At 35.1% G+C, this 17,268-nt stretch overlaps 1 protein-coding gene across 17 annotated transcripts in view; it reads left to right on the top strand.

Annotated features, from left to right (window-relative positions):
• The first annotated feature begins 243 nt into the window (after nt 1–243).
• LOC147871609 (uncharacterized) overlaps nt 244–17,268 on the top strand; it is a 49,706-nt gene continuing 32,681 nt past the window's right edge. For 7 of the 17 annotated variants that reach the window (XM_087360591.1, XM_087360589.1, XM_087360585.1 and 4 more), the window contains exons 1-15: nt 245–963; nt 1,087–1,180; nt 1,631–3,160; nt 3,481–3,797; nt 4,045–4,230; nt 4,987–5,100; nt 5,401–5,568; nt 6,045–6,293; nt 10,111–10,248; nt 11,206–11,340; nt 11,432–11,557; nt 11,913–12,071; nt 12,337–12,532; nt 13,432–13,630; nt 15,361–15,552. In XM_087360591.1, the coding sequence (XP_087216717.1) occupies nt 1,822–3,160; nt 3,481–3,797; nt 4,045–4,230; nt 4,987–5,100; nt 5,401–5,568; nt 6,045–6,293; nt 10,111–10,248; nt 11,206–11,340; nt 11,432–11,557; nt 11,913–12,071; nt 12,337–12,532; nt 13,432–13,630; nt 15,361–15,552 (3,518 nt within the window). In that variant the 5' untranslated portion in view covers nt 245–963; nt 1,087–1,180; nt 1,631–1,821. Of the gene's footprint in view, nt 964–1,086; nt 1,181–1,520; nt 3,161–3,480; nt 3,798–4,044; nt 4,231–4,986; nt 5,101–5,400; nt 5,569–6,044; nt 6,294–10,110; nt 10,249–11,205; nt 11,341–11,431; nt 11,558–11,912; nt 12,072–12,336; nt 12,533–13,431; nt 13,631–15,360; nt 15,553–17,268 lie in introns of all 17 variants that reach the window. The other 10 variants (XM_087360595.1, XM_087360593.1, XM_087360584.1 and 7 more) reach the window with 9 other exon arrangements.

The raw sequence follows: 17,268 nt of genomic DNA, 5'->3' as shown, positions 1-17,268 counted from the left end.
GAAGCACAACTCTGAAACATCTGTCAATTTCTACCGGATCGCTGTATCCTAAAAGACCACCATTTTCAGGTTTCTTAAATTGATTTGTAGCTAACGTTATGTCTTAAGAAAGGGGCAGGAGAAGGAGGATAGGTAAAGGAACTTGGATGGTAAGTAGTGCTCCTGACTGACCGTCAGAATGTTGTTACAGACAGTAGTTTTACAATGAATGTGGATAGATGGCAGCAGAATTACATTATATCGTAGCTACATCCGTTGGCAACTTTTTAGGTAGTAGGATTTGAGGTTGTGTTATCGTTTTGTATGTTGGGCAGTCTGTGCGAAATATGTTAAGTGTGTTTGCATTTCATTTTATGATGATTCTATTAACTGCTTGCATATTGGTCAATGCAGAACATTGCTGTGAGGTTTGTAAATTTAGGCAAAACCCGGGTGCACTTTGAACAGGTTCACAGATGGAGTTAGTATGGCTGTGGGGATTATTCTGTGCGATTATTCGTAGTCCACCAGTGACGGTTGTGTGGTTTTAGAGACTAACAGTCTTTAATGTCAGCTCAGTGTGTTTAGTTGTGCTTGTGCCTGTAGAATTTAGGGATTGGGTATTTGTGAATTTCGGATCGTATTTTGTAGATTGGAATAGTCGAAAAAGCAGTTGGTTATATAAATCTTCATATTTTCTTATTCTGAGTAGCTATTTTCTTGCCTTTGTATACGCCATTAAGTAGGCCCAAGGCAAGAAGGGGTTGTAATTTAAATGGACAGTTTGCGCTGAGGATACTGTTCTTGATATAAACGCAAAGATAGCGATTATGTTTCGTCATCAGAATAAATAGCAAAAGAAAATACAAGTCCTTAGAAAATGTGGCCAAGTTCAGTAATAAATCAATACTTCGCGAAGAAATGGAGCGACAGTAACAAATCAGAATTTAATTCATGAAGAAATTAAGAGCAGAATAAATTTGGGTAAGACTTTCCACCATTCGGTTCAGATTCTTTTGCATTCCTACTGCTAGAAAACTTGAACATTTTATGGACATTTATTTTAGGCGTTTTTTACGACAGTTTTTAACTTTGTCTGTCACTTAGGTTAAAACATGGATTATGAGTGAGAATGGGATACTGATGAGAATGTTTGGAGCTAAGTGAAAAGAAATTGTTGGAGGAGGAGGAGGTAGTTGAGGTATGTATAATACATAACAGGGTTTTGCTAAATCTGAAGGGATGACTTGGAAGTCCTAGGCATAGATGGGAGAGTATTAAAATGGAAATTAAAGAAATAGGATGCAGGGTATTAATTGAATTCCTGTGACTCAGGATAGGGTGCATTTGTGGGCTTTTATGAAAACTAATGAACTTTTTACATTACAGAAAGTAGAATTTCTCCAGTAACGAAGCATCTTTTAGGTTCATGAGAAGAGCTCTGCTGGTTGTGATTAGTTAAATTACTTTTTATGTGTAAACCATACTACATTTTAAGAATTACAGATTGCAATAAAAGTTAAATTGTGTGAACTCTGCAGATTTTCAGTGGCTGTGATGGTTGTACGACAAGTTCGTGTTTCAGTGATTGTGTAATCTGCTTTATTAAGTGAGTGTGATAGGTTGTTACAAATGTTTAAACTTTATGCAGGGCTCAATTTGAACTAGTGAATTTTCTGCTGCATCAACAAGGAATACCATGTCTACAACAGCAGGAGATGAAGACTCAAGTGTTCGAGTGGCTGTCAGGTTGGTTCATCAGCTTTTTGTTAATTTTAATCTGGATTACATGGATGATGGATATTGGGTGTTGTGGTCCAGGTACTGTTGCAGTTGCAAGAAATGACTGTACAGTACCTGAAACTCGAAGGTTTACTGGCTGCAAAAGAAGAAGGGGAGCACATGCTTAGAGAACATATTCAGGAGCTAGAGGAGGCTCTGTGCACTGTGAAAATGGACTCGGAACAAATGAATCAGGATAGTTGTGAACTAACTCTGAAAGTTGCCAAGGCAACGAATTTGTTTAAGAAGCTGAAGTATGAAAAAGATGAACTTTCTGAAAAATATAAACATTTACAAGCAGAGAGGAATCAGTTAGCATCAGAGAAGAAGATGACTGAAGAGAAACTCAAAGACGTGGCCTCTCAGTTACATAAGTTAAAAACAAGCTGTAGTGTAGATGAGAATGTATTGGCGTCTAGTGGATCAGAATTGCCTCCTGCCACAGAGACACGTGCTGGTGTTGTAGTGACTCCATTGGAGTGTGCTAGTGTGACTGAATCCATTGTCAGCAGTGGTCAAGATGTTACAAGCAGTTTTGACAATACTGAAGTTGTAAATTACAGTGAAGATGGAGATCAGATTTCTGATAGTGGGCCATTGAAAAGACGGAAAAGAAGTACTATGAATGTGCCAGAGCCTGTTTCATCATTCTGTTCATCAAAATTGTTAGAAAAGTTAATTGTTTTTGAAAGAGAGAAAATAGAATTAGCAAATCAACTTGAAACTTTGGAGTCAAAATTTCAGGAGAAGGAACTTCAGGAACTCCTATATATTGAAGAAAGCAGTGTGGCCAAGTTGCACTGTAAGGAGCTTGAGGATAAATTATTGCAATTAGAGAAGGTTAGAATAGAGAGGGATACTATTCTTGAAGAAAAAAGTTACCTTGAATCAAAGGTTGTTGACCTGGAACATGAAAATACAACATTTCGTAATTTGCAGACAACACTAAATACTGAACTAGCAAAGGAAAAAATTGCAACTGAAGACAGATTGCACCAGCTTGTAAAACAAAGGCTTGAAAACGTTATTGATGAGAAAAATTGTACTGCAATAGAAAATTTATTTCTTGATCTTGGAAATAAAGCAAAAGAGGTTGTATTTTTGAAGGAGAAAATGAGGTCACAAGAACAAACTTTACAGTTGTTAAATGAGAAAATACTAATTTTAGAGAAGTCTAAAGGAGAATATGCAAAGAAAATTAATTTGTACCATGAAGAATTGGCTAGGGTCCGTTCTGAACTTGAAGAATCATGGAAACAGCATAATGCTACCAAAGAAGAACTAGGAGCTTGTAGGAAGCAACTTGCTGTGCTATGCATGCAGAAGGAGCAGTGTGAGTCTAGCAGGAGCCGACTGTTGCAGATGAAGACGGGTCACACTGAAATCACTCCTGTCTGTAGTGAGTCACTTTTCATTTCATTTCAAATGCAGAGTTACAGATGAATGTTTGATCAGATAGTGAAGTAAATGGAAATGAATATGAAGACAAAGAGCTTATAATTATTGAAGCCAAGGACTTTACTGTGGTTTGTTTGATCTCATCTGTTCATTATTGGGTGATGTAGTAGACTTCTTTATGAGTGTTTCAGAGAACTTGACAATTACCATTTTCAAGAACTGATTGACAGATTGCTTTATTGATATTTTTTTAGTAAGATGTGTATCTGTGTCCTTTTTAATTTTAACTTGTAATTTAAATATTAATGTATTAATTTCCAGCATCATCACAGGAGGAATTGCACAGTATGTTAAAAGAACTTGAAATTGAAGTTGAAACTCTGAAAAGTTCCCTGGAGGATGAGAAAAATCATAATGAGAAACTTACTTTGGAACTGGAAATGGTTCAGAAGAGTGATAGTGCAGCAGTTCATTCGGGAGTGACAGATGTTAACAGCAATGCCAGTAGTGACAGTGGCATGCTTGAATTACAACATAAGCTGGAACTCATTCTCCGGAGCAACACAGAGTTGGTTGCTGAGAAAGAGTCTCTTCTTGACAAACTTAAGAATCAACAACAGTATGTTGGAATGTTGCAGGTATATTTTATAAAAGAAAATGAATGCCCTTGACTCCCTCCTGCAGTACAGAATTTGTTCTGAAATATGGCCATATAGTACAGATTTCTTATGTGGAAACTCATTGTTCTGATTTGAGTTCTATTCATTTCTTAGTGTTGTGTAGAAACTTCATCTGTAATATTTGTAATTTGTATACATCTGTTAGTTTTGTTTGTATGCCCAAAATAGGTAAGCATTATTAATCTAATTTTTTTACATAATTCAGCGGGCTGGAGGATATGAGCAGGTAGAAAGTTGGATGTCAAATCTGGACAAGCAGCAGAGTGACTTGATGGCTGAATTGCGAGCATATCGAGAACAGCACACAAGCCTGGCAGAACTTGTGGGTTCCACAGGAGTTTTACAGGAAACATTATACAGGCAGAAACATGAATTATTGCAAAAGTTTGAGGTGGGTTAATACATAAATCAAACTTTAATGCTTTTAATTTGGATTTAAACATCTTGATCACATGTTTTACTTTTGCATATTTGTTATTTCTTAAGAAGACCGGTGCATTTTCTGTGAAGCTTTGGTAACACTTCACAGAGCATCTAGGTTAGTAGTGTAGAACAATTTGAGTCTGTATTTCATCATCTCTATCATATTTAATTCTTATAGTGCCTGCATCAGTTACATTTGTGTAAAATGTAGAATTGTATAAAAATCTGTGGTGTTCTTGAAGACTGGTCTTGATGTGACAACTACATTTAAGTCATAGTTATCTTTGTTTTTGAAATAAGGGTGTTCACCTATTCTTAAGCTAACCACAAATGAAAGGTTTTGTCAGTTCCTCCAGGTGAATGTTTGGAAATGGACCACATCTATTTTGGTGTGGCCTTTTTCCCTTCATGATACATAAAAAACCTTCTCATTTCTTAAGCTGTAAATAAACTTGTCATCTTACTGAGATATGGGGAAGAGGAGACAGACACCTGTGGATTCTTCTTCTTCTTCTTCTTCTTCTTCTTAGTATTATACCAAGGTCAAAACTCTGGCTGTTGGACATGGCATGTGGGGGCAGAGCTGGTCTGGAAGTGATTAAAAGATAGGGGAAATAAACCTGTTGGGATTTTGACCCTGGCCATCCAGCCTGTAGCCAGTTCCTTTAACATTTTTTGCATACTACATTGTGCTTGAATATGAATACGTTTAATTTTGAATTAGGAGATGAATGTGATCAAGATAATGTTGGAAAATGAGAGAGAAGAACTGAAGAGTGCACAGCTCAAGATACAGATGATGGAACATCAAATGCTAGAAAAAGATAACATTTTCCAGGTAAGTTGATTATTGCGTTTGTTAATTAACTGACTCTGCGGTAGTAGTATGTGAAGATTTGACACCATCCTACGTCAAGGAGTTAGGTGACTCATTGCCCATTCCAGACTTATTCATCGCACAGCCTCTTGAAAATTCTTCTTGGGTTCTTAATCTATGTAGTTTGTAATATTTTAATAGTTTTGGAAGTCTGTCTGTTTGCTTTCTGTTAGCATGCTGAATTCAGTAAGTAAATAAACAAAGTTCCGAAGACCCTGCTTAGTATGTTTCTCTATATTGCAATTTGGTGTGTTATCTTAGGAGCTAACACGCCAGAAACGCTTGTTGGAGCAGGATCTTCATGAGATTGAGGACCGACTACGTGACCAAGAAGACCGACTACAGACACAGAAGTTGGCATTGGAGGCTGAGATACGTGACCGTGATTTGCGTATCCGGCACTGGCAACTGGAACTCAGGGCCAAGCAAGTGTGTAGTTCAAAATTCCATTTTTTGTTTATTTAACAATGCTGTCAGTGGCTGAGACTATATACCATCAGATGTTAGGTTGATTAATAAATTAGAAAGGATATGCAAGGAGGTGGTCATGACCTGGTTTAGGGTACTGTACTGGAAGTAGAACTGCAGAAAATATATTTCAAGATACCTAGTCTCTAGGTAAAGATTTAAACCAGGTACTTCATTAGTATTAAGCAGGAGTGCTGATGACTTAGCCTCCTTGCTCAGTAGTACTGAGCAATGTAGAGGGATATTTTTACAGCTGGAGTTCCACTGCTCTTCTTTTATCAGCTAGCATTCGGTAAGCAGAAACATGAGGTCCTCTCAAGGACCTCTGAAACTGCTGATCATTAAATTGTAAGAGTACTTTGTAATTCAGATGGGAGAACAAAGTTCTCAGGACCTTGCCTGTTTGCAGTTTCGTTGCATTAATTTATTTGTCATAGGTTGAAGTAAGCTCTGCAAGGACTCTGGAAGGCTTTGATCAGCAGTCAGACCAATCCACAGTTGAGAGTGATAACACTGGTGAACAGGAGAGGTTAGAGTTGATGCGTTCCCAACTGGAAGAGGTGCACAAGCAAGCTGTAGCTCGCCTTAAACTTTATTTGGAGGAGCAGTTTACTATACGTGAGACAGAACTGCAGAAGAATTTCATGTCAGAAGTGCATACACTTAAGCAGCAGCACACAGAACAGGTAAATGCAGCTATGTCTGTGCCATGACACATATATACTTTGGTATTTACTAATAGGTACACAATATACAAGACTGCCATATTTATGTGATGTCAGATGCAAGACATGCGTGTATTTTGAAACATGATTTCAGGAGAAATTAATCTTGGTTGTGCTGTACACAGATTTCAACCAGAAAAGTATGTGTTTTCCTGTGTGGTCATACTTGAGGATGAGGGTGTGAGTGGGGTATGTGTGTTAATTTACAACTCCTTGGCTGGATGTCATGGTAAATTACTGAACTCAGTTTTAGTTTTATTGTAAGAATACTTTCTTTTTGTAACCTCACTTATGAAAACCAGGGACAAAGTCATATTTACTAATACATAACTATTTAAGAGAGAAGTCTAAAGTACTCAGTTTTGAAAAATGGAATTTGAATTTGGTGAGGTATGGCACTGAATGGCATGCTGCCTATTCCACCATCACAGATGAAATAAATTATGCAATTTGGATTTTCTGTAGCTCTTAATGGAGTCAGTATTTTGTACTAATATGGGATTATAAGTAGGTTTCCCAATTAAGTTGTATTTTTTTTAGAATATCTATATTGGTCTCTTTGAGGTGTCTGTACATTATTTTACCTCATATACTATATACTGAATCTGAATTTCAGGTCTCAGGGTTAGGTGTTTCGTAGTTTTCTATGCCCTGTTCTCATGTCACTGTCTAAGAACGCAGAACTCCAGTAAATAGCGGGCCTTGTATTTGACATATGTAATATTAGAAATCTTACTGTGATAATGATTATTAATTTATATGAATTTGAGGTATTTTTATAGTTCTCCGTAATAATGACGTGTGGTTGTGTATGTAGTAGCTATAAAAAGAACTGAATTCTGAAACTGCCATTGTAATATCAGGTTCCTATGTAGTTACTGATGTATTTCTGAGGTTTCTTTAACGGATCCATTCCATTGTGTGATGCATTTTTGCTTACAAGTTGTCTCTCCATCCTTGAGAAGCAGGTTCCTATTATGATGGTCTGTCATGGCATTTGACATTGACTTTTGACCAGAGAGTTTTACACTTATTTATTTATACAACTAGAACTGATAAAGTATTGTATATGTTGTAACTAGGGTTGCCTGCATTGAGAAAAATTAGAATTACGAAAAATGTTCTGATGTTTATAAAACGATATTTTATTTCTGTACTATTAATATTTACTTGTTATTTCTTGACTGTGACAGCAGTCTCATAGCCTGTAAAGTCATTGAGGTTTTGCAGTAACAGTTTCCAAAAATGATATATGAGGTGCCCATGTAGTGTGAAATATTGTGGTTCAAATAACTGAAGACGAAGTGGAATGAACAATGAACTGTGTGTAGTATTTTCTCTGCAGCAGTAATTCTACTTGATATATAGTCCTATATTTGAGAAAAGTGTTTATTTTTTGGACATTTTCCCCATGATATTCTTACCTTAGAGTCATTCACCATTTTATGGCAAGTGTATGTGAGCAACTTTGTTTACAAGTGGTTGGCAAGCAGAGAAGATACACTCTGCCATCTCCTTACAAAGTACACTTAGTATTAAAACTTTGACTTGAAGGTTAATGTCAGAAGTGATTGATCTCTTGGAGGCTATTTTACATGTTTGAAACATGATTACTGTTAACTCTTTCATCTCCAGTATTTTCAGTAATACTCTGCTGGAAAATGTTGGTGTTAAAAAGTCACAATACCCAATATTTTTTTACAAGGTAAAGAAAATTAACTTTTGTAAATGTTAAGATGTTGGTTAATAGATGTACCTGACTTCACAGATGCAGTATTAATGTTAAGAAATTTGTTTTTAATCAGGCAGACATGTTTCAAATGATATTTCATATTACTTCTGATATGTTTGAGACTTATTTTAAATGCAAGTTTTCTAAAACATAGCTTCGAGTTTTAATTTAAGTTAGTCATAAGTTGTCTATGGTTTGCTGTGCTTGATCCTAGTGTTATTCTTTGAGACTTTCCAATTGTTTCTTCCATGAGCTCTGGAAATGGCATATGAGTTTTATTTCAGGAAAGGGGTTAGAATTCATAATTCCTGCTTAATTTAAAATAATTGATTATATATTATTATGCATTTATTGGTTTGTATCAAAAGTGCATGCCATAGGCTTGCTTTAAGAGAGATAAAAGAAGGGGTATTTGTAAGGGTTGGAATCATGTGTAATTTTTTTTAGAACAGTATTTATGTAGTTTAATTTACTTTTTACAGTAGTTTGATTCTGACAGTAAAGATACTCAGATTAATTTTAACTGTATGAGATGACATGGAACATAAAACCATATATTTAGTGAACTCATGCATTATTTTCGATTTGTAACTTATACATTCTGTGCTGTGTCAGAATAAGGTTATACATGGTAACTGTACATTTTTACTGTTAAGGTCAATGTTTAATGTAAAGTGTAGTCTGGGTCAGAACTGTTGCCAGCTTAAATTTTTAATTTACGGATAATCCATCTATCTTTTAAGCCTTGGCATAGGTTGGTGCTAATATTGTAGGATTTGAGGTTTTCACAGTAATGTGAATATAGATGGTGATATCTTGGTTATTGTGCTATGTTGCATTTTGGCTGTGTGCTGGAATTTCTGAGGAACATGTTCCTCCACCTTCAGGACAGAACTTAGCCCTAAAGATGGAGGCACAATGTTCCTTCAAAATGATGGCACAGCTAAAGTGCTACATGGCACAGCAACCCAGAAGTCCACCACGGCTTGGGCTAATGTTGTGTAATTCATTTTGTTTTCTGCTTTTCACAATTTGTTTAAGGCACTTTTATGGCTCAGGCTTAAAGACTGATTTTGTAAATAATTATACATATTGGGAATAAACATTTTTTTATTTAAAAATTGATTGGTTTTATGTATTTTTATAAAAGAAGCTGTGCTCTTCTGGCCCAGACTGTCAGATTGTGAGCATTCTACTGAGCCTTGTTCGGTTACCATAATTATAGATACAGAATCCTGCCTGAGGGTGATTCACATTGGTCAAGGTTTATTAGAAACCTGGCCATAGCGTATCATTTGCATGTAAGGACCATGAAGTCTAATGACTCTTCAGTTTATTACAAGATGTTAAACATTTTCTATACAGTGCATACCTCTCATCTTCCTGTTTTCATTTAATGGGCCACAGGGGATGCTGGACACTGAAGTACAGCTGACAGTGTATGATACCTTTTAAGTGCAGACTGCAGAATACTGCAGGAAAGACATCAGGATTTGGTAACTCAATGGAATGCATGTCTCAAGGCATGTGTTATCAGTATAATTTGGCCAAACAGAACTCTAGGAATCACTCTCTGGCAGGTTTTTGTTGAACTTCCTCTATACTTGCAGTATGTTTAGTGTATATAGATATAGTATTTAGAAATTCTCCATGAACACACAAAAATGGGAATGAGTCAGAAGAAGAAAATTAAGAAATTTTTTGCATTTTATTGCTTCATCTTTTCTGTTTTTACAAAATTACTTAGTTCCCTAAACGGTTGCTGCAGCTATATATATGATCTGTTTGGTATTTGTATAGGCTGTTGGTCTTATGGCAGTAATGTTATGATGCATAGTGCAATAGACCACAGAGTAAGTACATGACCAGTGCACAATTACATTTCTAGACTGATGAATCGGGCAGCAAGCTAATATTTTTACACACTCTGTACCGTATTGTTTCACTTTACTTCACTGAAGAAAACTTTTTTCAGCTCTTGTAGATGCACAGTATGTGATCTGAAGTTTCATTTGAGTTAATGAATTTACTGGCATACGTTTCTAGCTTATGAGTATACAGCAGCAGCTGGATGCAAAGGCAAAAGAGGTGGAGGCACTCCTGAACTCTGAACTGCACAGTCAGCTTGGCATCAGTCAAAATCTAGTCACAAGACTGGAGGCAGAAGGAATGGCTGCAATAAAGGTGATTTTATGATTGTCTATAATAAGTAACACACTGGTACTCAACTTTAATGTTCTCATTAGAATGGCTGTCAGATATTTGAAAAAACCGCTTTGTGTAGCAAATTGCAAAGTTACAGGATGTTCATAATTTTCAAGCATTTAATTTTAATCTGAAAGGTAAAAATAATATTTAAATTGTTTAAGAATAACTGTACCTGTATCGAAGTTCTGAACATTTTTCTTCTCCATTTGCTCTGGCTATGGGAGTATCACCATGCTTTCATTACACACACACACACACACACTTAATAAAAGTTTGAATTTGCTATGGATTCAAAAATTGTTGATGGAGTAATCTGAAATTGTGGTTAAAAATGCTGCTTCCAAATGGGAAGGAAGGCTTAATGAGAACACCATTTCAATGCTTGTGTCCTGATATATTAAGTATTGAACCCATGAAATGTGGAATTAAGTCCATATTATTGACAAACATCCAGGTGGCATACTTTTGTTGCAGAATTTTGAGGTGGAAGAAACTCCATTGTCTTCAGTGTAGAGTTTTGCAATTCTATATTGTTATTAATAGATATGGTACTTAGGAGTCTGATGAATGTTCACTTAGGAAGCTATTTTGATGTGTTGTAATGGAACATACAATTGTGTTTTGAACTATACAAATTACAAAATGCTGTCAACATAATACTTTCATATTTATATGCACTTTGATTTAGCACCTTCCATTTTGTGTTTGTGTATTTGTGCTAGTCACCTGAGTGGTATTTACAGTTTTATGGTGGTATATGTTGTTGTGTATTGAACTGTTCAGATTGAAGTAATTAATGCTGTTTGAGTGGAATGTGGGAGTGCTGTGTTGAGAGCATTTATTCGTTTGTAATCCCTGACATGAATTCTTGATGCTTTAATTTATCTACTTGTGTGGAAAGTGCAGTAAGAATGTCATTGATTCTTTTAACAGGAAAAGCAAAGAAATGAACTGGATAATATGAAGAACAACTTTGATGAGCATCATACTGAAATATACAGTGTGTTGAAACAGAAGTTTGATAAGTTTGCTGAACAACAGATTGCCATAGCCTTGAAAGTTATCCAGGTATGTAATCTTTCTATCTTTTCTGAGACTAATATTTTATACTTTGAAGATACGTGTAAAATAATGTTTTTCATTCATTATCTTTTGAAAGCATGAACATGAGTCAGTCCACCAACAGAGAGTTTCCAACCTCATCATGAAACATACAGAAGAACTGAAAGTTTTGCAAGCAAAATTGGAAAGTCAGAGGCAGGAGGAACTCCTGCTGCTTCGCCAGGTAATGTAACTGTGATCAAGTTTCTCATATTGTTAGTTATAAAAGAATTCTCATACTCTATCTCTGATACTGTTACCTACATGATTGTATCTCAATGTCTTCCTTATCATGATGTAGTGTACCTAATTTTGTCTGAGCAGTATACCCTTACTGCAGTCAAGTAGATTGAGTTCATATTTTGTGGTGTTTTTGTATGTTGTATACATTTCTAATCATACACACAAGCTTCTTACCTTCCTTTAGGAATAGTTTTAGCCTGAATTAAGTAACAAATTATTGTAATAAATGTTGTTGTTAATATGATCTGGAAGTATCCACGTGGTGGAAATATATATTATTTTCTTATTTGTTTCAGGATTTAAATAAAAAGCACAATGATGAACTGAATGAGGTAACAAAAGGGTTAAAATTAGAAATTTCATTGCTCAAACGACCACATGATGGCAAGTCGAGTCGAAGCAGTGTGCACCAGTTGAAACAAGAAATGTGCATGGAATACACATCAACTCTTAAGGTTAGATTTCTTAGGTTTTTCAAATTAAAGAACCAGACTTAAGGAAAATGTGAGCGAGTAGGGATCTGATTTAGCAATTATGGACTACTGTTAAAAACTCAGGTCTGTATTGTTGTATTCTGATTTTGGCTTTCACAGACTTGGTCTGTTTCTTATTTCACAGATGATTGAATATATAAAGTATTTTTCTTATAGGTTAAAATCAATTTGTCAGCTGTAATGTAGGTTATGCAGAAGAAATTAGGTCATCTGTGACATGTTTCAGGGATGGGTTCAAACCTGGTACAGTGATTGTCAGGAACAACTGGAGGCTCTGAACAGGCAAATTTATGAGGTGTGGCAGCAAGAGGAGTCACAATGTCAGCAGTCAGATGCTGATGGTCCAGGAAAAATATCTGTAACTCATATTGACATTAGGAGGCTCCTTGAGGGCAAAGAACAACTACTTGCACAGGCAGAAGGTAAATTTGGGTTTCTTATCTATTTTCTGTGTTGCTGTTGCTCTTCAAAATTTGGTTATCACTGCACTGTACAAGTGACTGTGAAAATTAGGAATAATGTGACCAAACTGCTTTGTCTCTGATACATTAATGTGTTTTTTTGCTCATAAATGTTTAATGCTTGATTACTTAGTTGTTACTGTACCTGAACACACTGATGCCCAGGTAACTGGAGAACTAGTTTTGTGCCGAGTCCAGTCGACAGAGCGAAGAACACATATATTTTAATAAATTATAATTCAACTAATGATTGTTTAGAATCTGCTGTGTTGATGAAAGATGCATTTGTCCATCATTAGTGATTTATGTCAGAAATTATAAATTTTACTGCTTGCTATTTGTCAGTAACTCTTCATTTGCTGTAGACATATTTTGACTGTGTATTTATTTTTTGTTAATAGATTCTCATCTTACAGCAAAATAAAGTAACTAACTGAAGCTGTGTAGTGCCTGGAGTCAACTTAGACCTGCATTCAAATCTAATTTGTTTAAAAGACAAGAGGGTGCAGCATTTTTAAAATAAATTCTTTGTGATATTACATATCCCTCAGATTTTAGTATTTATTTATCTTTGAATGGGTCATATATTATTAAAGGTTTGTGGGTTACCCTGTTAAAATCTTGGCTAGGTAGCTGACTCCTGACATGTTTTTATGATTTCCCTGTTTCTTTGTGTGGTTGTTAAGATAATAGCTTGCCTTGAAATAGACCACAGTTACTCCAACAAATAAATTGTTACCTACTGTCTGTTTATGACTATGCCTCCATTTTATTTGATGCTGTGCAGTTGAAATTGTATCATTGAATAGCCTAGGAATCAGTTTGTTACTTGTATTTGCATCTTGTTTCTCTGTAAGCAGTTTTACACACAGAAGTGGCAAAGCGTCACATGGGAGCATTGCATAGTCTGCAAACTCAGTTAGATGCTGAACATTCCAAGCTTGTAGAGAAAGTTGAACACATGAAAAGAACTGTCCAAGAAGGAACAACAATAGCAAGTCTACAAGATCAGATAAGCAAATTGACTGCAGAGAAGGAAGAGCTCCAAGACAAACACAAGTAGGTCTCTAATGTGAATGAACATCTTGCATACTTTTGCAGCAGAGAAAGGAAGTAATGTTTTTTAGTATGTTTTGCTTATTTTATCTGTGGCAGCTTTACCTTTAATTTTGCTTTTGCATATTCAAAGCTTCTGTGCTGCTGTATAGCATGATTTATAACTACAGCTTCATGCATTGCTGTTTGTATATATATTTATTTTTGTAATGTTTTATGCTGGCATGAAGAACTGCCATATTTATTTGCACAATTCTTGCCTTAGCTATCATGCTTGTACTGTGAAAGAAAAGATAGGCAATAGAAGCACTGTGAAATGCATATACACCAGTCAGCATAAAATCTCACAGTAGCAGTTACTTTTTTTAAAACTGATTTTTCATATCTTGTTTTCTATATGCAACTGCTGATTAATAACATCATCCGGGCTGTGAGCTGTATCAGTTCATAAAAAATTGATATTTCAGGATTTAAATGATAGGAAAGCAACCTGTTGTGTGTTATAGAATTAATGGTACTTTGTATTGTAATCGACAGTGAAAAGTACTATTATTATTTCAGGATTTGATGACATCATATCCTGATGATGGGGAATGTCAGTTTTTAACAAATTGATTCAGCTGATAGCCCAGAAAGATTTTATTAATGTTAGTTTCTGTGAAAGCTTCAGATCATACTGTTGCTGATTATTACTTTATAATAAATAATTTCAGAACCAGAATCTAATTTGTGTTTAAAGTCATAACAAAACAAAACTATGATTATTTACTTTTTAACCATTTCATTTTGGGTTGGCTGAAATTTCAATACTTTTATGAAAATTGTCATTACTTCAATACTTTCTGAAGGTAAAATATGTAATATGCTGTATGTAAGTCAGAATTTCCAAATAGTGTTTTGAACAGGATGGTGGCTGGGTATCAGTATTGGAGACCTAAGCATAGATTGGGGATAATATTAAAATTGATGAGGTGAACAGAATGTACAGGTGTGGATTAGGTTTGACTGACTTCAGATATGGTCCAGTGACAGGCATTTGTGAATGCTGTAATGAGTCTTTTGGTTCCACAAAAACAGGGATTTTTTTTATCAGTTTAATAACTATCAGTTTTTCTATAAAGACCCTATGACATTGACTTAGATGACAGTGGATATTTTTAGTACATTGACCAATTATAGTCATTCCTTAAGAAATGAAAATATGACAGAGAGAAAGAGTATTTACCATAATGAGCCAGCTGAGTAAATTCTTCCTGTACCAAGCAGCTTGAAAGCATAGTATTTTGTGTGACTTAAATTCAGGGGATTTGTATCTCAGACGGCATTGATTGAATGGGCTGAAATTATTTATTGATTTTACTTAGTTGTTCCAGGCAAACTTTTTACTTATTATTTGATGTTAGCCTTGGTCCTTTTCAGTTCATCATGTATAATCGTAATAATATCTTTTGATGCTAAATAATGTTAGCATTGTTAAATATCCTATGGACCAGAATTGTATAATTTGCTTCATTATTCAACATTGAATGAATTCAGGTAATGAAGTCAAATAGTTTTGGTGTTATGAAATAGCACATAGCCACATTGGAACATATTGAAAACTGCCATGATAAATGCATGGATTGTGTAAGTAAGTACAATAGTGTATGAATACAGAATATGGTTTTGTTTTGCATTAGACCATCTGATATTACATGAAGTAGTTTGATATTTGCACCTCTCACTACATGTAGACTGGCTGTGGACTTGCTATCCCATGAGCACAGTGTCGAAGTGGCAAAGTTGCGTGATCTCATAGCAAATGTGAAATGTGGCAGCATTTCTGGCCTCACAGAATTGCGTCAGGAAATGGAGGCTAAACATGCCAAGGAAATGGAAGAACTACGTCAGTACTTTGAACAGAAATGTGCCGATGTTGAGAAACAGTAAGTTTGTGCCTGTTATTTTTATGTCTGATTGTCAGACATGGTAGTTTGTATTGTTGGTGCATTTTGAAGTATGTGTAAAAGTATGCATTTTTGTTGCATTTTTATGTGTGTTCTTAGGAATGAATATTTTGATTTTTAAATGTATTGATAAGACCTAGCTCTAATGTACCTATTTAAATTTCCTGTTTTCTCTTTTGTTCAGTATGTGCAAGTTAAGTACATAAAAAACTATTATGATTCCCTTTTTTGATTAATAATCATTGTATATTCCCATTGTTATATTTTGTTTGTGAAATAGGAGAACTAATTTTCTTGTTCTTCCATAAAATCCATTTGTCCTCAAGTTTATTGTAGCATATGAAACACCCTCTTCTACACAAAATACTCACATGTTAGGCACATTGGTAATGTTTTATATTGAATACTCTAATAAAAGCATTCCTTTTCTGTGTAATTTGACTTCATCAATATTACAGTCTGCATTTGCATTATTATTTATTAGAATCAAGTACACACAAAGAAATGGAAAGTTGAAATTTGATATAGAATTATACTTGCTAGGATTTGAGGTTATCATGGTGGTGAGTATGAAGATGGCTGTCTTCTGGGTTATAGTGTTGTGTAGTCTGGTAGAAGTTTACCAGCATTTCAGAGATCCTTGCTGCCTCCATTATCAGGGAAATCTTGTACAAAGCAATGTGGCACTACAACCCAGAAGACAGCCATATTTGAGAACCACTTGTCTAGGAGGTTCTGTAAAGGAATGTTACTTTGTAACTAACCAGTCAGCTAATTGAATGAAGTACCTAACTAACTAACTAACTGATGGAAAAGGGAAAACTTTGGATATCAGTAGATATTCAAGTGATTAAGACATTCCTTATTACAGAACTTGCAAGGTTTGTCCCTTTCAACATAACAGTCCACAGCTGCACCTTATCCTGAGAGCCATTTCAGTCAATTTACTACCTTGTGACCCATGTCCCTAAGGTCCATTTTTATGTTGATTTAACTGCACTTGTGTCTCCCAAGTGGTATTTACATGAAAGTTGCTAAACAACATGCTTTTTAAATTTTATGAATTAAAAATGAACTAATACTATCATCATCTGTGGCTGAGATTGTCTTTTCTCACTTTCCCCATTTAATTGAATCATAATAAAGTACTGCATTCAGCTATACACTTAACACATGCAATTTTCAACTGGTGATTATTTTTATATATTTCTGCTTCTTCATTATAAATATACACTATTGAATAGAATTTTATTAACAGGCATTTGTTCTCTGTTGTACTAATCTTTGTGGTAGGCTTTAATGATGACTATAATTTGATTGCATTTTATTTATTTATGTTTCCAGACAGACTATTTAACCTAACTTTTTAATACCATCATTGTCATTATGCATTGATATTTTAGTTAGGTTAGGTTGTCTTATGATAAACTTCCCAACATTCTTCTCTCTCCTTCTGTGAGCATTCTTTTTGTATCTGTGTTCACTCTTTCCTTATCCCCAGATTTCTCAATTTCATCCTTGGTCTTCCCAGTGGTCATATATTTAGCTGTCAAAGGAATCTGTCATCCATGTGTAGCATACATGCTGGTGGCAACAAACTTTATTTGTTTTAATCTTAACAAACTTCTTATGCTACTGATAGTTTTTCTGCTCTTTTTTTGATAACATTTATTTTGTATCATCTTCCTGGATTAG

This window comes from Zootermopsis nevadensis, unplaced genomic scaffold (assembly GCF_977971745.1).
Source record: "Zootermopsis nevadensis isolate Lab colony 2312 unplaced genomic scaffold, Znev_1.0 Znev_ptg000045l, whole genome shotgun sequence".
Lineage (NCBI taxonomy): Eukaryota > Metazoa > Arthropoda > Insecta > Blattodea > Termopsidae > Zootermopsis > Zootermopsis nevadensis.
This window is presented reverse-complemented; position numbering and strand designations above follow the sequence as displayed.